The sequence below is a fragment of the Sciurus vulgaris genome, assembly GCF_902686455.1.
Source record: "Sciurus vulgaris genome assembly, chromosome: 3".
Lineage (NCBI taxonomy): Eukaryota > Metazoa > Chordata > Mammalia > Rodentia > Sciuridae > Sciurus > Sciurus vulgaris.
Window position 1 is genome coordinate 68,656,526 of NC_136463.1, and position 22,037 is coordinate 68,678,562.

The 22,037-nt window shown below is 41.0% G+C and overlaps 1 protein-coding gene, 1 long non-coding RNA gene and 1 pseudogene across 10 annotated transcripts in view; 2 read left to right on the forward strand and 1 right to left on the reverse strand.

Moving 5' to 3' along the window:
- Nucleotides 1-8,305: 8,305 nt before the first annotated feature.
- On the reverse strand, nucleotides 8,306-9,933 carry LOC306658592. Its single transcript, XR_013763095.1, has 2 exons — nucleotides 9,333-9,933; nucleotides 8,306-9,224 (listed from the first exon to the last, which is right to left on the reverse strand). It is a non-coding gene; the product is annotated as an uncharacterized lncRNA (long non-coding RNA).
- Nucleotides 9,934-12,443: 2,510 nt separating this feature from the next.
- The window catches only part of RHOT1 (ras homolog family member T1), a 62,148-nt gene continuing 52,554 nt past the window's right edge, over nucleotides 12,444-22,037 (forward strand). For all 8 annotated transcript variants that reach the window (XM_079130445.1, XM_079130447.1, XM_079130450.1 and 5 more), the window contains exon 1: nucleotides 12,444-12,765. In XM_079130445.1, the coding sequence (XP_078986571.1) occupies nucleotides 12,459-12,765 (307 nt within the window). In that variant the 5' untranslated portion in view covers nucleotides 12,444-12,458. The remainder of the gene's footprint in view (nucleotides 12,766-22,037) is intronic.
- LOC306655849 (Parkinson disease protein 7 homolog) lies at nucleotides 20,067-22,021 on the forward strand (annotated as a pseudogene). The gene has a single exon. The product of its transcript is annotated as a Parkinson disease protein 7 homolog (transcript).

Consider the following 22,037-nt stretch of genomic DNA (forward strand, 5'->3'; position numbering starts at 1 on the left):
GTTATATTAAAAAAGGCTTCCTATGCACAGTATTAGTTTATTTATAAAAAGACGGATGTGAAATCTTACATAATAATAATCACATAAACACATAATTGCATATACCCCATTACCTTTGCCTTATTCTGTAGGATAGAAGCAAGTCGTAGGTCATACCCACACTCAAGGGGAGGGGATGACACAAGGGCAAGAACTCCAGAATGTGGGGTGCATGGGGGCTACCTTACAGTCTGTCTGGCATACATGTCATTTCTTACTTGATTTCCCCTATTTTTATTAATTAATTAATTAATTTATATTCTTGCAGTACTAGGGACTGAACCTAGGACACTTTATTGCTGAGCTATAGTCCAAGCTCTTTTTTTTAAATTGTGACGCAGGGTCTCACTAAGTTTCCCAGGCTGGCCTTGCGTGATCCTCCTGCCTCACCCTCTGAAGTCTCTGAGGTTACAGATATGCACTACTGTACCTGGAAAATTCCCCTATTTTAAAAATTCCCCTATTTGTTATTATATAACAAAACAGATACAGGAAACTACACAAAACACACGTGGAGCTTAAACATCCTGGAAACTACTATTCAGGTCAAGAAATGAAACCTGTTGTCCACCACAGAAGCTCTGTCATATAGCTGGGCACAGAGGTGCATGCCTGTAATCCCAGCAACTTGGGAGGCTGAGGCAGGAGGATCACAAGTTCAAAGCCAGCCTCAGCAATTTAGCAAGACCCTAAACAACTCAGCAAGACCCTGTCTCAAAAACAAAAACAAAAACAAAAACAAAGGCTGGGGATGTGGCTTGTAGTTAAGTACCCCTGGGTTCAATCCCTGCTACTGCCCCAGCTCAAAAAAGAGAAGAAGCTTCTCTGTCACATGCCCCTTTCCAATCACAACTCCCCGTCTGCCTGAAAGCTGTCCTGACTTTCCCACTAATAACTTCTGAATCTTTCTGTAGAGTTTTATCACCTAAATATATGTCCATAGTCACAAAACTTAGTCTTGCCCCCATTTTTAAAAAATTAGTATACTTTTTAAAACAAGACTGTTTTACAACTTACATACTATAAAAGCCATCTATTTAAACAGTACAAACCAATGCTCTTTAGTGTATTTACAGAGTTGTGAAATCATTAGCATAATCTAATTTTAGAACATTTTTATCACTCCAGAAAGAACTCTTACACCTTTTACCAAGTGATTGGTCCTAAGTCTCCTACTCTACAATCTCCCCTACATTTCTGTCTTCCTTTCTTTTCCTAGTGATTATCTGTAGAAGGAGCCCAGATTAGATTCTCACCTATTTTGAAGATGTGGAAATTCAACTCTGTTGGGTCAGATTAAGCAGAAAGCCTTGGCACACAAACTAGCCAGGGAGACTGAGGCAGTACATTTATCCTCTCTTTGCCTCTGTAAGATGGAGGAAATTAACTTATCTAACTTTACCTTTCACATAGAACTGCTGAGAAAATTAAAGTTAATAGATGAGGAGATCAGAAGATGTCTCTCTTTGTGCTAGATGACCATTTAAAAGGCTCTCTGGGGCTGGAGTTGTGGCTCAGTGGTAGAGCACTTGCCTAGCACATGTGAGGCACTGGGTTTGATCCTCAGCACCACATAGAAATAAAATAATAAAATAAAGGTATTGTATCCATCTACATCTAAAAATAATTTTTAAAAGGCTCTTTGGAGCTGGGGAGATAGCTCAGCTGGTAGAGTGCTTGCCTCGCTAGCACAAGGCCGAGTTCGATCCCCGGTACCGCAAAAAAAAAAAAAAGGCTGTTTGCTCTCGCTATTTTTTTTTTTTTTTTTACAGTTAATTATGTGTGAATCTACTCAGAGATTCTATTTTGTTCTTTTTTTTTTTTTTCGTATTAGGGATTGAACCCACATCCCCAGTCCTTTTTATTTTTTGTTTTTGAGACAGGGTCTGACTAAGTTGCTTAGGGCCGTGCTGCGTTGCTGAGGCTAGTCCTGAACTTTTGATCCTCCTGCCTCAGCCTCCCCAGTTGCTGGGGTTACAGGTGTGCACCACTCCACCTGCCTTCTCTGCCCTCACTTTTTGCATTATGGAGCTTTTATTGTCTTACCCACAGTCATCTTGATGTTTACCTTTTGAGTCCAAATTCAGCATTTAGAGGCCGGGTTTCTAGCCTCTTGATGCCCTTTGGTTAAACAGCATGCTCTTAATCAATGTTTGGATAATGGAACCTCTGTGAGGGTGGGGTTTCTCTGTTGGTCCCATGATTTCCCCAAACTGGAGCCAAATCGTAAGAATCACAAAGGTGGGGAGTGGAAGTCACAGCTTTTGGCTGCCTTGTTTTTGTCTTACATTTACTATCAGCACATCCCTTCTGGTGCACTGTGGGAAATGACATCCTTCCCTGGATGTAAGCATAAAATCCTCCAAAAGAGAAAAACTGAAGCCAAGATGCCAGTGGATGAAAGACTTTTCACTTGAACCTAATTTTGTGTGAATCAGGAAATCATCTGCCCATGGCCCAAGCTGGAAAACTTACTGTGGGGACTGTCCCAGTCTATTGGGGCTACTATATCAGAATACCATAGACTGGGTGGCTCACACAACAGGAATTTATTTCTCATAGTCTGGGAGGCTGGGAAGTCCAAGATCAAGGCACCAGCCGATTTAAGGAAGCTCTCTGGGATTTCTTTTTTATAAAGGTACTGTCCCCATTATGAGGGTACCACCCTCATGACCTAATCTTTTCCTGAAAAGTTCCACCCCTAATACCATCACATCATGGGTTAGAAAATCAGTTAAGCATTTTAAGGGACACAAACATTTAACTTGAGCAGGAACATAAGTGCTCGTGGGGAGAGCATCAGGAACTTCTAGAACGTTTCCCTCAAAAACATGTTTTTCTGTCAGGCTTTGTCTCTGTTAATTGTTTTCTTCCCAGGGGCTGGGGATAATGGAATATTTTGGTCAGTGATGTGGGTTGCCTCTGTTTCCCCTTCACTTTCCCTGCATCTCCGGTATGCACTTACCTCCTGGTGAGGCAGCTACTGGACAGCACTGTTGTACACTTTAAAAATATATATATATTTTTTGCAGTGCTAGGGATTGAACCCAGAGCATCATGCATGGTAGGTAAGGGCTATACCACTGAGCCACATCCACAGTCCACTATCATACTCCTTATTGGGGTCCAGAGCTTTGAGCTTCTGGAAGAACCACCTGCTAAGTAGAAAACTGCCATCTTGTTAGTATTGAGGCAACCTGGAATAGAGTTACATCCATCTAGTCCTTACTTCTTTTCCCTTACAGTTACAGGATTTTTGTTTTGTTTTGTTTTTGGAAAAGCTAAAGTTGAGGACTTTATTTTATAGGTGACTTCAGAAACAAACCACAGAACCAAAGGATGTTGTTCTGTGGGTAAATTTCTTAGGCCTCTTGCTCTGGTTAAGGGAAATCCCTTTCCCAGGGGAACTTGGGACTTTAGGAGACCCTTTTTTTGGTATATCCCCAGCTCTATCATCCCTTATTCCTGCCTAAGCCTTTATCCTGAAATTTTAAATTCATCCTCATGCATAATTTCTCAGAAACCTAATTGCTGCATGAACTGTCCTTCCAAAGACCAGGACTTTCTGTTCAATTGTATTTATATAATGCTGAAGATTATTTTGATTTGGGATTTGCCTTCCCAAGTCAGCCATGGGGTTAGAAGCATGAATGACCTGCATGATTCTTGTCACATCTGCATATCTTCTGTTATATTTTACTTAATGTTTTTCCCTAAATCAACTCACTTTCCTCTCTCTCAAGTACATTTATTCCAAAAGGAGACTTAACCACTGAGCCACATCCCTGCCAGCCCTTTAAAATAATTTTTTTTTTTTTTTAAATTTTGAGACAGGGTCTTGCTAAATTGCTTAGGGTCTCATTAAATTGCTGAGGGTGGCTTTGAATTTGCAATCCTCCTGCCTCAGCCTCCTGAGCCACTGGAATTACAGGCGTCCCACTCGAATTACAGGCATGTGCCACTGCCTGGCCAAAGAAAACTTTTTAAGCTTATGTAAATGGAAAACAGAAGCATGTGTATTAGATAGAAAGGTAACCCTAAACATGTTTCAAGCAAAACAAAGCAGTGTGACCATCTTGTTTTTGTCCTCTAAGACTCTGAACTTGAGGCTTGCTAGGAACCTTCCCCCACCCCCAAAGTAGATTATCAGATGTTCAAATTTTATTGAAGCTTCACCTTGACTTAATCAGGATTGAAAGATAATAGAAAAGGGGAAAACTTTCTGGTTATGGCATACTGTTTTCAATGTCCCTGTACCATCTATAATTATCTCTTGTTCTGCTCCTTTGGGAAATTCGAGATGCCTGATGCAGTAAGATTCCTCTGTCCTCCTCTCTCCAGAGAAACGACTTTCACTGGTGGTCTCCACTATTTTATAGCCTCTTTATCTCACTGAGGGGCTGCACCTTCTTTCTCTGCTCAGTGAAGCTGTTTTATCTCTGTTTTTCAGAATGAATATGCCCTGGGGAGAGCGCTTCATGGCTTTGGGCAGTGACAACCTCCAGGACATGATGCTTGGGGTTCCCACAGCTTCTTTTCTCTTACCATCTTTGGTATCAGGCTAGGCACCAAGTTGTGACACTTGACTCTGCCTCCTCAACACCACCTGTCCTCTTCCCTCTTTATCCACACACCCAGGTTCAGACTCTTGTCACTTCTCTCTTATATTATTTTGAGAGGAAGGAGAAGAAAAAAAGCCCAAAGTGCTTTTTGTCCTATTTTCTACTTTCATCGCAGAATACTTCTGTGACTATAGGTATGTGGGGGTTGTTTCCCCTCATACCAGGCAAGCAGTTCCACATGGACCTCAGCTGGGCATTTTATAATGTATCTCAGATTTGATGTTGTCTACCTGGCGATAGAGTCAGATCCCACAGGTTGAGGACTCAGTGCCATAAGGTTGCTCCCACTTTAGATGCCAGGCACAGGACCCAGGGTGTAATCCATGCTGACTGGTTGTAAAGAGCAGACTGTGCCCTGCTCAGAGTTACTCCATGATGGATAGAATGGAAGTTCTTAGACCGGGCCTAATCCTGAGTTATTTCATTTTATAAAGCGAAGTTTGCCATGAGTTAGTCCATTTTGAAATAACTCCAGTGCTGGGACAGAATGACTATACCCTTCTTTGTGCAAGTAAACAACCACCATCTGCCTTAGCACAACCATAAGGAACAAAATAATAAATAAATTAATCATGCTAATAAAAATAATCACCTATGAATTTATACAATTAATCAGAAGTACATGGATGCATGGATGTATCAAATCATATCAGAAAATCCAGGTCCATAAGCTTATTGAACACACCAGACCAACAAATGAAGTAATCCCCCCACCTGAAGCCTATTATAGGAGGGGTGCCTCAAGACTGGAAACAGCAGCACAATGACTCTGTCACCTGGTCACTCTTCATGATGATTGCATGGTGATAAACCTCTAAATCTTTGTTGCACGATTTCCCTTGGCAGTGACAACCATACTTAGCCCAGTCCAAACTGACATCTCAAGCTGACACTCGGAAACTGCCATCTGTTTGGACTCTGGCCTACAAAAAGGGCCTGTGCTTTGACAGTTCTGTGTCCTGAACAAGTTCTGGCTGGTTCTTAATCTTATCTGAACGCTTACAGTGACTCTACAACATTCCTATCTGCTCTCTGCCTTTGCTCACAGTTCAGCCTCTGGAAGCCCTGGCTAACCTATATGTATCCTTGCGCAAAGTGTGATGTGTCATTTGAGTGTTAAAGATATTAATAATGAAGACTGGAATAAAAGAACTTGTGTTTAGCTGGGCTTGTGTTTAGCTGGGCTTGGTGGCGCATGCCTACAATCCCAGTGGCTGGGAAGCGGGGCTGAGGCAGGAGGATTGAGAGTTCAAAGCCAGCCACAGCAACTTAGTGAGGCCCTAAGCAACTCTGTGAGACCCTGTCTCTAAATAAAATACAAAAAACGAAGCACAAGGCCCTGGGTTCAACCCCCAGCACCGAAAAAAAAGAAAAAAAAAAAAAAAAAAAGGCTGGGGATGTGATTCATTGGTTAAGGGCTCCTGAGTTTAATTTTTAATTCCTGGTACACAAAAAAAAAAAAAAAAAAAAAAAAAAAAGAAAGAAAGAAAGAAAGAAAAGAAAAAAAAAAGTATCTAAACTGGACTTTTTCTCATCTTTGTTCTCTAAACTTATTCTCTAAACAATACAGTACAAAAACTATATAGTGGTTACCTTTTATTAGGTATTGTAAGTGATCTACATTTTAAAAATACAGGAGGGTCTGCACAGGTTATAAGCAAATATTATGCCATTTTATATAAGGAAATTGAGTATCCTCCGATTTTGGTGTGTGGGGGGGACAGTTCCTAGAACCAATTCTTCACCTATACTAAGGGGCAACTGTGTGGGTATGTGTGTTTGTATATATACACACATATATGCTTAGTACATGTATGTATACATACATTTCTTCTTTTGAATTATTGTCTATGACTAGATTTAATTCTGTGATTTCTTTGCAGAGGTAAACAGAAATGAAAATTTTACTATTCTATGGAATTTTTGGTTTTGCAGAAATGGCTTGGGGCCTAAAATTTTTTGAGAATCACTGGCTAGAATATATAGTCAGCAAAAGTTCTAATATCTCTAAGGTAATTAAAATTTTTATTAAATACATTTTGTCTTTCTGAGTTTACAGTTTGGTGAGCAGGCTAATCAATTTGCCCTTGAGAAGATAATGCAAGTCAGCAAATGAATTCCAAATTTTAAATGCAGCTGTTAGGAGTGACATGTGAGCCCACACTACCTGTTAAGCAATGTGATGAATGTTTTATCAGCATTACTTTGTTTCATTCTCAATAGAGTCCTAAGGGATAGCTCCATTTTACAGATGAAGTTTTTTGTTGTTGTTGGGGGTTATTGGGGATCAAACTCAGGGGCAGTCAACCACTGAGCCACATGCCCAGCTCTATTTCGTATTTTATTTAGAGACAGGGTCTCACTGAGTTGCTTATCGCCTCGCTGTTGGTGAGGCTGGCTTTGAACTCCCAATCCTCCTCCTGCCTCAGCCTCCTGAGCCACTGGGATTATAGGCATGTGCCATTGTGCCTAGTGAAGTTTTTCTTTTCTTTTCTTTTTTTCAGAGACATTATGTCACTTGCCCCATGTTGCAAGGCTAGCAAAGTACTGAAAAAGACATGAGACTGCAGAGCCCGTGCTCTTAACCACTCCACAAGGGAATTCAGGCTATTTGCAGGAAAGATGGTCAGAAAGGGCTCTCAATATCAATTATCTCTTAATTGAGGTGTTTGCTTTCCAGCATATCTGAAAGGAGTTTGAGAAATTAAAAAGAAAACTGGATGCAAACTCATCAACAGATGAGGCTCTTGTCTGGAAATTTTCTTTCAACACAGAGATAAACAAATGCCTTTTAATAAGTAATTGTGCTGAGTGATGTACACTCAAGCCAAATCAAGCAAGTGGAATCCACATCCTGTAGAGTCTGATCGGTGGGACAGTGCAGAGGACATGGATGTTTGAACAGTGAGCCAAGAACAAGCACATTAAAAGGCAAGATAAAATGTTTACCTGATCTCAAGGCACTGGACTTTTCTGCTCCACCAGAAGAGCAGGCCTAGGAGGAAAAGGAGGAGGCTTCCTGGAAGGAGCAGGAGACAGATGTGGAGAAAAGGCAGATGATGGGTGCAGCTTAGGATCTAACTTGAGAGACCAAAGATAGATGGGTCTGAAGAGTGGGGCCGATGCCAACCCAAGTCTTATGCGGCCTCCTGCCCAGGACTGTGTCTAACTCACCAATCAGAGATGGAGCCCTTGCTCCACCCATTGTGGCTCCGCCCATTGTGGGTCCTTTACCGCAACCATCTCTTCTGCCTTCCTGCCTGGGATGTTCCGCTGTGCAGGGACTCAGAAAAGGCTGTTGCAAGTACTCCCTCTACTCGGCATAAGAGATGATCCCTTCACCTCCTGGCAAAAGCACTTTGCTTCAACTTCCCAATGCTCCCTGCACAGTAACTGCACAAAGCCAGTCTTGTGACGGTAGAACTCCTTTCTAGCATTCTAGAGGAAAATTCCATTGGTGCCTTCTAGATACCAATCTGTCTTCGTGGCATAATCCAATCTATTTAATATGCTGTAATAAATCTGACCTATCCCGACAGTAAATTTCACTGCCAACAACACCATTCTCTGGCTTAAGTTTTGCTGCAGTGTATGTCATCATGGGGCTCTCCTTAGGCTCAGAGAGGTGGACAGATGTCACTTCCTTCATAATTTATTTTATTTATCCAGTATTTATACATCACTGACCATGGATCAGGTACTATTCTTAGTGATTTCTATTATATTAATTCATTTTATCAATTCATTTAATCTTCATAACAATCACATGAGGTATTATTTCCATTTGGCACAGAGAGGTTAAGTAATTGGTCTGGTGATGCACAGCTAATAATTGGCAGAGTTGATGTTCAGACCTAGTAGGGGGATTCTAGAGTCCTTGCTTTTTACTACTGACCTCTGCTGTCTCTAGGACATCTGATAGTTGATAGGACATGGAGAGTGACTGTAAAAGGAAACTTACATTGCAGGTGTTATGGCTTGGATATGAGGTGTCTGCCGAAAACTGCCATGTTAATACAGGAATGTTCAGAGGTGAAATGTTTGGATTGTGAGAGTTGTAACCTAATCAGTCTGTCCTAGTTGGAATGGACTGAGTGATAACTGTAGGCAGGTGGGGCCTGGTGGGAGGAGGTGGGTCACTGGGGCCATGCCCTAGAAGGTTTCAGCTTCCCTGTAGTCTCTTCCCGCTTCCCTCTCTCTCTGCTTCCTGGCTGCCATGAACAGAGCAGTACTCTCCTGCCACACCCTTCTACCATTACATGCAGCCTCACCTTGGACCCAGAGCAATGGACTCAGCTCCACCATGGACTGAACCTCTGGAACCATGAACCAAAATAAACTTCCCCTCCTCTAAGTTGTTCGTGTTAGATATTTTGGTCCCAGCAAAGCAAATGCTGACTAACACAGCAGGGGAGGGAATCTGGCATGTGAGACTCCCTCTCTCCCACTTCAGCAAGTGCCAGCCTTGGTTTGGACTAAGCCATAGTCACCACCCACTGAAAGTACTTGTCATTGCTTCCTTTCTGCCACCCATGAGTCTAGATTTTTTTTTTTTTTTTGAGACTGTATTTTTTTTTTTTTTTTTTTTGCCCTGCTGGGGATTGAACCGAGGGCCTTGTGCTTGCAAGGCAGGCACTCTACCAACTGAGCTATATCCCCAGCCCCAGAGACTGTATTTTTAAGTAAGTTGTATTTATAAGGGAGTTTTTGGCAATATTATCTCTAAGATTTTCTCCGAACTCTTCCCCTTAGTCGGCTGCCTACCAGGTATTTCCCTTAATAAAAATGCAAAGGTTCTAACCAGCCCACATCAATCAGAGTATTGCATTGCTAAGCTATGGTCTTTAGGTGTATTAAATACATGTTCAACTTATGGTATTTTCAATTTATGATGAGTTTACATGGATGTAACTCCATTATAAGTTGAGGAGAAACTGTACCTTATTTCATGGGATTTCCCAAACAACTGCAAGGAAAAGATTATAGTCTTCATTTGGTAGAGAGAAAAGGGAGGCACAAAGGTGACATGAGTCCTGGAGACTTATGTACATCTTATTTGCATTCACCCTAGAATATGACTTTTTTTTTTTTTTTTTTTTTTTCAGTACTGGGGACAGGACCCAGGAGTGCTCTACCGCTGCGTGACATTTCTGTTCTTTTAATTTTGAGACAGGATCTCACTAAGTTGCCTAAAAGCCTCAAACTTGCAATCTTCCTGCCTCAGCTTCCTGAGTCGCTGGGATTACAGACGTGTGCTACTGCACCTGGCTGGAATATAGTTAGTTGTTTTTCAGTTTGTTTGTTTGTTTGTTTGTTTTGGTACCGGGGATTGAACTTAGGGGCACTTGACCACTGGGACATCCCCAGCCGTATTTTGTATTTTATTTAAAGACAGGGTCTCACTGAGCTGCTAACATCTCGCTTTTGCCGAGACTGTTTTTGAACTCACAATCCTCCTGCCTTATTCCCCCTAGCCGCTGGAATTACCAGGGTGCGCCATGGCATCAGGCCTGGAGTATAACTTCTTTATCTCCCAGTTAACAATGAGTATGTCTTTCCCATCTCCCTCCTGATCATATCACAGACTCAGAGGTTTTTCAAAGGGTTTCCTCCCCTGTATTCCTTTGAGACATCAGACAACTAAGATAAAGAAATACGTAGTGACATAACATAGTTGCCTCAAAACCTGTGGATTACAACTTTTCATTGAACTTTTATGATTATGATAGCTGAGATCAGTAGAGCAAAAACTGAGGTTAGTACTGTCCCTGCCTGGCATACATTATCTTTTTCTTTTAAATCTGGGAATTGAACCCAGGGGCATTTTACCATTGAGCTACATCCCCAGTTCTTTTTATTTTTTATTTTGAAACAGGATATTGCTAAATTGCTTATGGCCTCACTAAATTGCTCAGGCTGGTCTCAGTCTTGCAATCCTCCTGTCTCAGTCTCCCAAGTCGCTGATATTACACTGTGCCCAGCAGCATGTATTGTCTTATTTATTCTTCACAACCACAGTAAGAGGTAGGTATTATTATCATTGCTATATGGGACAAGCTAGAGAAGTAACAGAACTTACTCAGGATCACACAGCTCTTAGGTGATGGAACCTGGATTTAAATCCAGGAAAGTGATCAGAAGTTTTGAACTGCTGCAGAAAAACACATGGCTTCTTCTAGGAGAAAGGAAGATTAGTATTATGCACATCTTACTACCTTTACAATTTTATTACATAATATTTTAGATAGAAAACTGTACATTATGCACAGTGTTTCATTAATGCAATACATAAATGTATATTTGAATATATATATACATACATATATATATGCACACAAATATATAATAATTGTTGCCACTTAATGACAGATACATTTTGAGAAATGTGTTTATTAGGTGATTTTATAATTGTGCAAACATTATAGAGTGTATTTACACAAATCTAGATAGTATACCCTACTAGGGGATATAGCTCAGCGATAGAGTGCTTGCCCAACATGCACCAGGCCCTGCGTTCAATCCGCAGTACCACACACACACACACACACACACACACACACACAAATAGTATCACCTACTATACACCTAAGCTATAGGTAAAGCCACTGGTGGTACATGCTGTCCATTGTTGACCAAAATGTCTTTATGGGGGACATTTCTATATAAGTCTCAATATATGCCAAGTATTAGGGATGTAGTAACAAATTCCCCTCGGTGAAGAGGGTCAGGAGAAAATTTAAGGCAGTGTTAGAAAAATCAGTTACAGTTCATTATCCAGTGCCACTTATGTGTCTGGCATTATCCTAGTCAAGAGAAGTATTAGAGGACCCTGCAATATAATAAACTATAGAGCCTGACGTAGTGGTAAACACCTGTAATCCCAGCGGCTTGGGAGGCTGAGGCAGGAGGATCACAGGTTCAAAGCCAGTCTCAGCAACTTGATGAGGTTGTAAGCAACCTAGTGAGACCCTGTCTCAAAAAAAGTGTGGATGTGTGTGGAGGGGTGGTTTGCTGGGGATGTGGCTCAGTGGTTAAGCGCCCTTGGGTTCAATGATCCCTGGTATCAAATAAAATGAAATAAAATAAACCACATAGAAGAAAGCCACTTAGTTTGGTTACATAAAAAATTGGTCTTTTTGTTTGTTTGTTTTTGGTACCGAAGATTGAACCCAGGGGTGCTTAACCACTAAGTCGCATCCCCAGCCCATTTCTTATTTTTTATTTTGAGACAAGGACTCACTAAGTTGCTCAGGGCCACGCTAAATTGCCAAGGCTGGCTTTGAACTTGGAATCCTCCTTGCCTCAGTCTCCTGAGCTACTAGGCTTACAGGTGTGCGCCACCGTCTGTTCAGCATAAAGACTAACATTATTTTATAATCATATCTTATAGACACAAAGGTAAAAAGCAGCTACAGTGATGGGCTCTGGGTAGTGTACAGGGTCAGACCTTGGGAGCCACTCATCCCATTCAATCATATCTGAGGGATATGTTTAACAAGGTGGGCATATACCTAAAAACCAGGTGGACAGATCGCTGCCCTCCTGGGGCAAGAACCTGGCTCTGAGTCACTGCCAAGCTCTAGCTATGTGACCTTGGATAAGGTAATTCTCAGCTCCCTCTTCTGTAGAATACGTAGGGTTAGACCAGGGATCTGCTACTCAAATTTCGGAACCAAAGAGTATCCCTGGCGGTTGTGTCCAGATGAGGGTGGGCTAAGCTCCCTGTTCCCGCGCTACCGCAAGTCTGACGGCTGGGGCGCTGTTCAGGCATGCGGAGCGTTTGCATTCCGAAAGCGCATGTCCCTCGCCGCATGCCGTCGTCCGCGCTGCCGCCACCGCCCGCGGAGCGGGAGGGGCGGAGCTGGCGCTGTCCCGGCTCCCGAGCGGGGAGGCAGTCCAGGAGGCGGTGCGGCGGGTCCCGGCGGCCAAGGCTCGGGCAGAGCGGCTGGAGAGGCTGGCAGGTGGCGCTGGCAGCGTGGGGAGAACGGCGCGGTGGGGTGGGCACTCTTGGCCGGAGTAGTTCACTCCATGCGTGCGGGCCAAGCACGGCCCCTGCGAGCCGCCGACATGAAGAAAGACGTGCGGATCCTGCTGGTGGGAGAACGTGAGTCCGCGGCCGCCCTTGCCCTTCCCCTGCCTCAGCCCTTGCCCTCCTCGTCCCTCGCAGCACGGCTGTCCCTCCGTGCCACCAGGCCTCCCAGCTCCTTCGCTCTAACCTCTCGGGTGCCCGCCGGCGGCCCTTATCCTCTCACCGCACCTGGGCCCTCCCCAGACCTCTCCTTCCTGTCCCCCCAGTGCTCCTCTCAAGCCTTTTCTCCTTTATCCCCTAACGCCCGACCTCATCCCTCCGAAGGTCCTCTCATCCTGTTCCTCCTCGCGTCCTTTCCTCCTGGGCCTCACCGTTTCCCAGGCTGCCTCCTTTCACCCTCTCGTCTTCTGTGGAGATTCCCTTGTCAGTCACTGCCTGGCAGATGCTGGAACAGCAGACTAACCAATTGGGATTGCGGGAACCGACTCCCCGGGAAGCTAGAGGGAGGGTGCAGAACTATTCGACTTGTGGGCAAGGTCAGGTCTCTGGATGTTTTTGCGCTCGCGGTCCTCGCTTCCTCGGTGCATTGACACTCAGATAGAGCGTTGGGCTGGGCATGTAGTTTAGCTCAGAGGTGGAGCACTTGCCTAACACGCGTGAGGTCCTGGTGTTCGATCCCTAGGGCGGGGTGGTGGCGGAGGAGGAGGCGTTTCTTAGCGATACTTGGGCTTTGTATTGGAGTAACTCCTGGTACTCGCGATATTTCCTCAGAAATTCACTTTCAACTTCACGTTATACAAGTACTCAATAAATAATAATTATCTGGGGAGAATCCGTTAGTTGAGTCAGTGATTGTTAGCCTTAAACCTAATTCGCCCTCCTTTTTAACCATTATTTATTCCATAACTACTCGATAGTTAATTTATAAATAACAGCAGGCATACAAGATTCCAACAGATACATATACATAAGACCACAAGACCCGCCCCACCCCCAGAGTCTTAGATTTCTCCTTTTGCCGATTGCCGATATAATGAAGGAGAGATGCTTCTGCTCACTGACATGTAGATAGAACAGTAGGTACTTTTTTTTTTTTTTTTTTGTAGTACCAGGGTGAACCCAAGGGGCACTGAGCCTCTTCCCCTCGCTGAGCTGCTGAGGGCCTAAATTGTTGAGGATGGCTTTGAACTCCCTATCCTCCTGCTTCAGCCTCAGCCTCAGCTTCAGCCTCTTGAGCTGCTGAGACTACAGGTGTGTGCCACCGCGTCTGGCCGCAGGAACTTCTTAATACCACTGTGCGAGTTACAATTGCTAGAACAGAAATAAAAAGAAAATAGACCAGGGAGGGCTGGATTTGTTTGGTTTTTGGATCATTAGTTAATGTTCTGCTATTGCTTTTTTACACATTTATTTTTTGTAGCAGGGATTGAACTCAGGGGTGCCTAACCACTGAGCTACACGCTTTTTATTTTTTCTTCTGAGAAAAGGTCTCATCAAGTTGCTAGGGCCTTGGCAGATTGCTCAGGCTGGTTTGTGATCTTCCTTTAGCCTCCCGACCCTCTGGGTTTACAGGTGTGTGGCTGCCATTGCTGATTTGAAGCTTTTTTTTTTTTTTTTTTTTTTTTTTTTTTTCTAAACCTTACTACATTTTTCAGGTCGCTGCCATGCATGCCCCCAAATTAACACACTTTCACTCTCTTCGATGTTCACTGAAATTTCTATTCACCTGCTGTTTGGAGATACCTTCCTTTAGAATCAGAATTTGGAAGTAAGCTTAGCCATAGTTTACTGTTTAGTTTCCAGTTAATTTTTAGATTATAACTATATGTTAATCTGTATTTTTCATCTACTTTCTTGACAAATTTCAGAAAAGTGTTATTTAACATAGGATTCATGTGGATGCATTGGAGCAAGATTAGTGAAAGTGAGTAGATGACTTGCTTAAAAAGCTAATCCTTAACTGTAACATGAAATGGGTTTATAGTATAAGAATTTTTATGCTAATTTTTAGAAAAAGAAGACCCTGACTGGGGATGTAGCTCAGTGGTAGACTGCTTGCCTAGCATCCTAGCATGTATAAGGCCTAGGGTTCAGCCCCCAGCACTAGGAGGAAAGGGTCCTGGTTTTAGTTTTGAATATAGGAAGCAATTCCATATTGTTAGTATATAAAAGATCTAAATAGAAATGTTAATATATATAAGATACATTGTCAGCCTTTGAACATTTATCTTAAAAATTAAAGGTGTTTATTTAGAAATACATAAAATAATTTAGAAGTTTGCACAAAAATTACAATCTGACTTCTATAGAAATGAAAGCAAGTAAGAGAGTTGATAAAACTATATATGAGAGTTTTCTGGTTACAAGGAGAAACTTGACACAAAAGTCTTAGTTTTTGAAGATGACACTTTCCTTAAGAGGTTGGTACCAAAAGCTTTAGAACATAATAAATAAATAAATAAATGTAAATATCCGTATTTTAAAATATTAGAAATAGAGTACACTTAATTAAAGTTGATAATTTCATTTAGTCATTCTAAAGACTGGTATTTTTGGGGAAAATGTTTGAGGCTTTATTTTTTGAGATTGAATGTAAGTATTTGTCAGCTGTTAGTTCTTTAAGTGTGACCAAAGCTATTTTAATACTGATCTGATACATGAATTTATCTGTACCACTAATATTAGAAAACAGTGGTAGGAATTTGGAATTTGAGTTATCACTTGCTTACTTGATTAAGCATAGTTTTCAGTTGTTTTAAGATGGTTAAGTGAGGGGAACAGAAAAGTACAGAAAAAGGAGCATTCTTTCTGGTATTATTTATTTTTAAAAATACTTTTAGTTGTAAATGGACATAATACCTTTATTTTATTTATTTGATTTTTATGTGTTGCTGAGGATTGAACCCAGAGCCTCACATGTGCTAGGCAAGTATTTCACCACTGAGCTACAAACCCAGCCCTGATATTATTGTTTTAAAGCTTATTCTTTCACTTTGTATCACTTTCTTACATTTTATTGCTGCCAATTTCTGTCCCTGAAAACCATGCAGTAGCAACTTCATTCACTGAAGTTTTGAAATAGTTATGAGTACTTTCAGCATTCTGTGAGCTAAACCATTCTACTGCATTGTTGAGGTGCAATGGATCTTTTTTTGGTCCACTTCTGATCCATCCAGGCTTTAATGCTAATTGCTTAATTAATTTAGTGCTTAGATCAAAGAAATTTCTGTCTATACATTTTAGGTTTGTTGAAGAGAAAGTGAAACTGTCTTAAATTTAGTATCTTAGCTTAATTATTGAACATAGCAAATGCTATTCAGACCAGACCAAAAGTCCCTTACTATTTTCAAGCCAAAATAAAATTTTAAAAATCTTTAAAAATACCCTCACACAGAACTTAGTTCTTCAGGGCATGACTTTTCATGGTCAATTTGTTGGCTAGAATTTATACTTAACTAGATTCTCTTTAGTAAACTTAACAGATATCCTTGTTACAGTAGAATTAGCAAACACTGTATTACCCTTTATCTAAATCATGTTGCTACATGAGTAGATTAATGAAGACTTGTTTTTAAATTAAGTTGAAATATATTTGTTTTCTACTGGTAAAAGTTATTAAGAAAATGGAACCATTGTTCTGTTTTCCAAAGTATCTGGTACCTCTAACCCGGTTTGTCTTATATTAATTTATCTCCTCAACTTCCCAAACTAGTTCAAGCTTCAGTTGTTGAGGCCTAGACTTCTGCAATTATCTCAACTGATCTCCCTCCTACTTTCGTTCATTCTTCCTGAAGCAAGCAGAGTCATCTTCAAAAAATATCTCAGATCTTGTTACCCACTTTTAAAATTCTATAATGATTTCTACTTTCACTTAGAATACTAAGTCCAAACTTTTAAAATGCAGGTCTACGAGGCCCTTAACAATCTTGCCTTTGCTTCACCTCATGCTACTCTCTTTCCTTGATTTCTCTACAAGAAGGCCCTGATTTAGGCAATATCCTCATTACCGTATGTATTTATTCATTAGCTCTCCTGTTTCTCAAAAGAAAGCTTCATGAGGGCTTGGGATTTGTCTTGTTTATTGCTATTTCCCCAGCAGCTAGAACAAACCTGCACAAAGTAGGCACTTAAGTATTTGTTGAATGAATGAATTCCTTTTTTCCAAACCACTCCTCTCATTCATAAAAATGTGATCATTCACCTTCCTTTTTTTTTTTTTCTCTTTTATATTTTTGGGCAGTCGGGGCGGTGGGTTGCCAGGGATTGAACCCAAGGGTACTCCATCACTGAGCCACATCCCCAGCTGTGTTCGTATTTTATTTAGAGACAGGGTCTCACTGAGTTACCTGGCACCTCGATTTTACTGAGACTGGCTTTGAACTTGCGATCCTCCTGACTTGGCCTCGCTAGCCAGTGAGATTACTTGTGTGCACCACCACGTATTTTATACTTTTATTAGTGCATTACAATTTATACATAATTGTGGGGGTTCATTGTGACAAAATCATAAATGCATGTAATGTTCTATTTTATTCCCCAGTACTTCCCCTTTCTCTCCTCTTCTCCCTCCTCCTGGTTCCCTTCCTCTGTTTTACTGGATTTCCTTCTATTTATTTATTTATTTTAATTGGTGCATTATAATTGTTCATAAAGTGGGATTCATTGGAGTACATTTATACATGCACATAGAATAAATAAATTGGTCTATTTCATTTCACAGTTCCTCCCTTTCCCACCCTTCCTTCCTCTACTGGTCTCCATTCTATTTTCATGAGACCCCCTTTTTAAAATTCCTTATTTCCCTCTACCTTCTGCATCATTCTCCTTTTTTAGATCCAGGTTCATGTGGTCATTGTTATGATCTGAAGAGGTAGAATTCATCCACTTCTCTTATTTTGTATCCTTAGCTTTTGTGTTCTGTGTGTGTGGGTGTCCCCTGTGGTGCTAGGGATTGAACCCAGGGCCTTGTGCTTGCTCTTGCTAGGCAAGTGCTATACCACTGAGCTACAATCCCAGCCCCTTAGATTGGCTTTGTCTGTGAGATTCCTGTGTTCTGGCAGTGAAAGTAGAGCAGTGAGTTACGATGACAGTGCCATGTCTAGTTCATATCTTGGCTGCCAGAAATTCTAATCTTTGCCAAGAGATTAGCTTTTCCTTGAAACATCAGAGGCTATTCTAGAGTATGGAAGTGGTTGGGGAATGATTCTTTAGGTATAAGCTAGATATGAGACTTCGGTATAAGCTGGCATTTATTTTAGGGGGAAAAAGCCTTTTTAAGGTAATTTTAAAGCCTTATTGCTTTCCATTCTGACCTTTGTGGGAATGATATTTAAAGATTAAACTGTTCCAGTTTCAATTGTACGTGTTTACACCCAGTGTACCTAGATGATATTCTGTGGCTCAGGATGTTTGAATACATAGAGTTCATTCTGCATAGAGTCTGTTCTATACATAGAGTCTTCTATATCATCCTAACACCTGACTTGAAACCTGCTTTCTACTGTCTTTTTGTTCCAGCTGGGCCCTAGTGTTGATCTGGTTTGAAGGAGAGGGATAGGTTGTAGCAGTGGAACAGCCTTTGTCCTGCAGTCCACATCATCTGCATATGATCAGTGAAATCTTCCTTCTACAAATATTAAAGATTACTAGTTACAAATATAACTCCATAGTCACCCTTGCCTCCTCCATATATTCTAATTACAGTAACTTAGGAAGGGCTGGCAATGCTTCTTAATAAAGAAACAAATAAAGAGGCGGAGTAAGTTCTTTTGCCACTTGGTATAGCAAGAGATGTTTGTTAGCAAGAAAAATAGACAATATGGCTGATAGGGTGGTAATTGGACCTCAGGATGTTATTTCTGCTTCATGATTATCAGGAATTGGCTGTCCTTTGGAACTAGATGCTTACAAGATATGATGAAAAGACAAAGGAATTTGTAGACTGGATAAATCTGGATAATTTGTTCTATAATAATGAATTGTTTTTCATGGATGACCTACTTAGAAGCATGGAGTCTCAACTGTAGCATGTGGTATTGAACTGGATGAATCAGAGATCTCTGTCCTTGGTTGTAATTGTGGCCTTGCTTTTAGTAGATCACTTCAGTATTTCTTAGGCAAAATATAAGAAATAGAGAACATTAAAGGACTGGCTAAGAAAGAATAGTTTTTTGTTCTCCACATTAATATTAATGCTTATATCAAGTATTTACTTCAAATAAAATTATAGTGTACTTTATATTTTGTCATAAATTTTTATTTATATTAAATTATAGATTTTATTATAAAATATGCTTATGTTTGTACTATAATCTTTATGTTAAATATAACCTTTAATTAGTATAATAATTTAAGAAGTCCTTGGGTTCTTATACCCTTATGGAAATGATTTTTTTTCTGGAACAGTTAAAAATATGCAGTCTTTATACTGCCATTGTTAAGGAACCTTGTTTTTGATTGTAGACTGACTTACATGGGTTTTAAAATTTGATAGTCTAAAATGTTTTTATTATCTTTAGGGTACTTCTCAATTAAAATTAGCTTGAAAGTGGCCTATTTTAATTCTAAGCATACTGCTACATTTTTTTCTTTGGTAGTCTTAGGGTTATAGGTAGGCCTTAAGGGAAACAAAAAGCCCTAGTTTAGATTCACTGAGTATTTCTTAACTAAATTACATCTTTGTACTCCTTCATTAAAGTAACTATCATTTCACTGCCCTCCAAAAAGGAAAATTATATTGATGAAATGTACTTATCTTTTCTTAAGTTCATTGTAATCCACCTCTCTTGCTCTAATTTTGAACTTTTTTAACAAAGGAAATCACTCTTTATGTGGAAGATTCATGTTCTTTGATTTTTAAATTTTTAGCACTGGGAATTGAACACAGGAGTGCTGTACACTGAGCTACATCCCCAGCCATTTTTATTTTTAATTTTGAGACAGGGTCTTGATAAGTTGCTTACTGCCTTACTAAGTGGCTGGGGCTGGCAATCATCTTGCCTCAGCCTCCCTAGTCATTGGAATTACAGGCAGGCACCACTGTGCCTTACTCCTTCTTCTTATTTTTTTAAATTTTGAGACAGTATCTGGCTCAGTACCTAAATTGCTGAGGCTAACCTTGAACTTGAGATACTTCTGCATCAGCCTCCTGAATATCTGGAATTTAGATGTATGCCATTGCATGCAGCTGTGTTCTCTGATTTTTTTAAAAAGTCTTTTATTGTACAATTACTTCACAAATGAGATAGAATTTTTATGTTGTGGTGGGTGTTAAATTGCCTCAAATTCTTTTCCAGATGAGGCAAAATATAAATAAATAAAAATATCATGCCTTTTTTTATTTTAAAAGGTAGTTACCAAAAAAAAAAAAAAAAAAAAAACCACACACAAAAACAAAAAACAAACAAACAAAACCCCATAACAACAGAAATAACTTACAGTGAATTATCCCCAGTCTTGGTGCCACTGTCCTGTATGTTCAGATCTTCAAGCATAGTAAAGCTGTTTGTTTTGTTCTTCACAATGTCTACTCCCTTATCTCTGAGACCTGCGCTGTTGGGATAGACCTGATGGCAGCTTTGTACTTTGGCAGGAGACTGCTGCTGCTCAGGCAGCCAGACCTACCCTTCAGACTAATGAACTGAACTGCAAAGAAATCTGAATTTCCAAATAAATGTTGGTCTTTCTGTTCTGAAAATATTCCTGAAGACAAAGCGGGTATTTGTGAAAAGCAGGAGACTATGATCAGGAAAAAATTTGTTCTAATAATGTGTTAAGCAGAGAGATGAGGGAGCAGCCTTCGCTCCGCTGGGCTTTAAAACATACATCAAAATGACTTCAAAAAGAGCCCTGGTCATCCTGGCCAAAAGAGCAGAGGAAATGGAGACAGTCATCCCTGTAGATGTCATGAGATGAACTGGAATTAAGGTCACCATTGCGGGTCTGTCTGGAAAAGACCCAGTACGATGTAGCCGTGATGTTGTCATTTGTCCTGATGCCAGTCTTGAAGTTGCTCGGAAGCAGGGACCATACAATGTGGTGGTTCTACCAGGAGGTAATCTGGGTGCACAGAGTTTATTTGAGTCTGCTGATGTGAGGGAGATCCTGAAGGAGCAGGAGAACAGGAAGGGCCTCATAGGCGCCATCTGTGCAGGTCCTACAGCTCTTTTGGCTTATGAAATAGGTTTTGGAAGCAAAGTTACAACGCACCCACTTGCAGGAGACAAAATGATGAACGGGAGGAGACACTACAGCTATTCGGAGAGCCACGTGGAGCCGGACGGCCTGATCCTCACTAGCTGCGGGCCCCGGGACCAGCTTTGAGTTTGCCCGCGCCATCGTAGAGGCGCTCAGCAGCAAGGAGGTGCCGACCAGGTGAAGGCGCCCCTGGTTCTTAAGGATTGACGCCTGCCCTCCGGAGGAGACTGGGCGATGTAGTTCCTGCTGACCAGAGTCCTGACCGTTGGTCAGCACAGCAGAGGCAGCCTGCTGTGTGACGTGACCACCCCACGTTCCCAACATGCGCATCGTGTCTGTACATTTCTGAACCTTGTTTGCAGAATAAACAGGGTGTTTGCAACACTGAAAATAAAAAGAAGAGAGATGAGGAAGAATGGTTGAGTTTTAAGGGTCATAGAGAGGGAAGGGACTTTGAAGATAACATGGAATACCTGTTGCAAGACTGAATTTTGCTAGAGGTTCCTGAGCAATTTGGATGAAGGAGCAGTAAATCTATCACTTTCTAGGAAACTAGTAACCTTTTATTGTAGGCAATTCACTTAACTTTAAATACGGTGTAGCCTTTTGGAACTGTAGTTTAAACTGTAGGTTCTTCTGAAACTGGTGAGGACCTTAGAGTGGTGGGACATAAGCAAAATTTCTTTTTTTTTTTCTTTCTTTTTTTAGTTGTGCTGAGGATTGAACTCAGGCCCTCACATATGCTAAGCAAGTGCTTTACCACAGAGCCATGTCCCCAGCCCAGCAAAATTTCTGAAAAGGATATTATGTGAAGAATCAAGATCTTAGGGGTGTACTACAGTATGCAGCCATGGCAGTGTTTATAGCAGCTCAGCTCATAATATGAACCAACATAGGTGCCCTTCAACAGATGAATGGATAAAGAAAATGTGGTGTGTATATATATATATATAGATACACAATGGAATATTACTCCGCTTTAAAGAAGAAAGAAAATTATGGCATTTGCTGGTAAATGGATGGAGTTGGGAGAATATTGTGCTATGCAAAATAAGCCAAAAACCCAAAAAACCAAAGGCTGAATGTTTTCTCTGATATGTAGATGCTAATTCACAATAGGGGCCAGGGGTGGGTGTGTAAGGGAAGAGTAG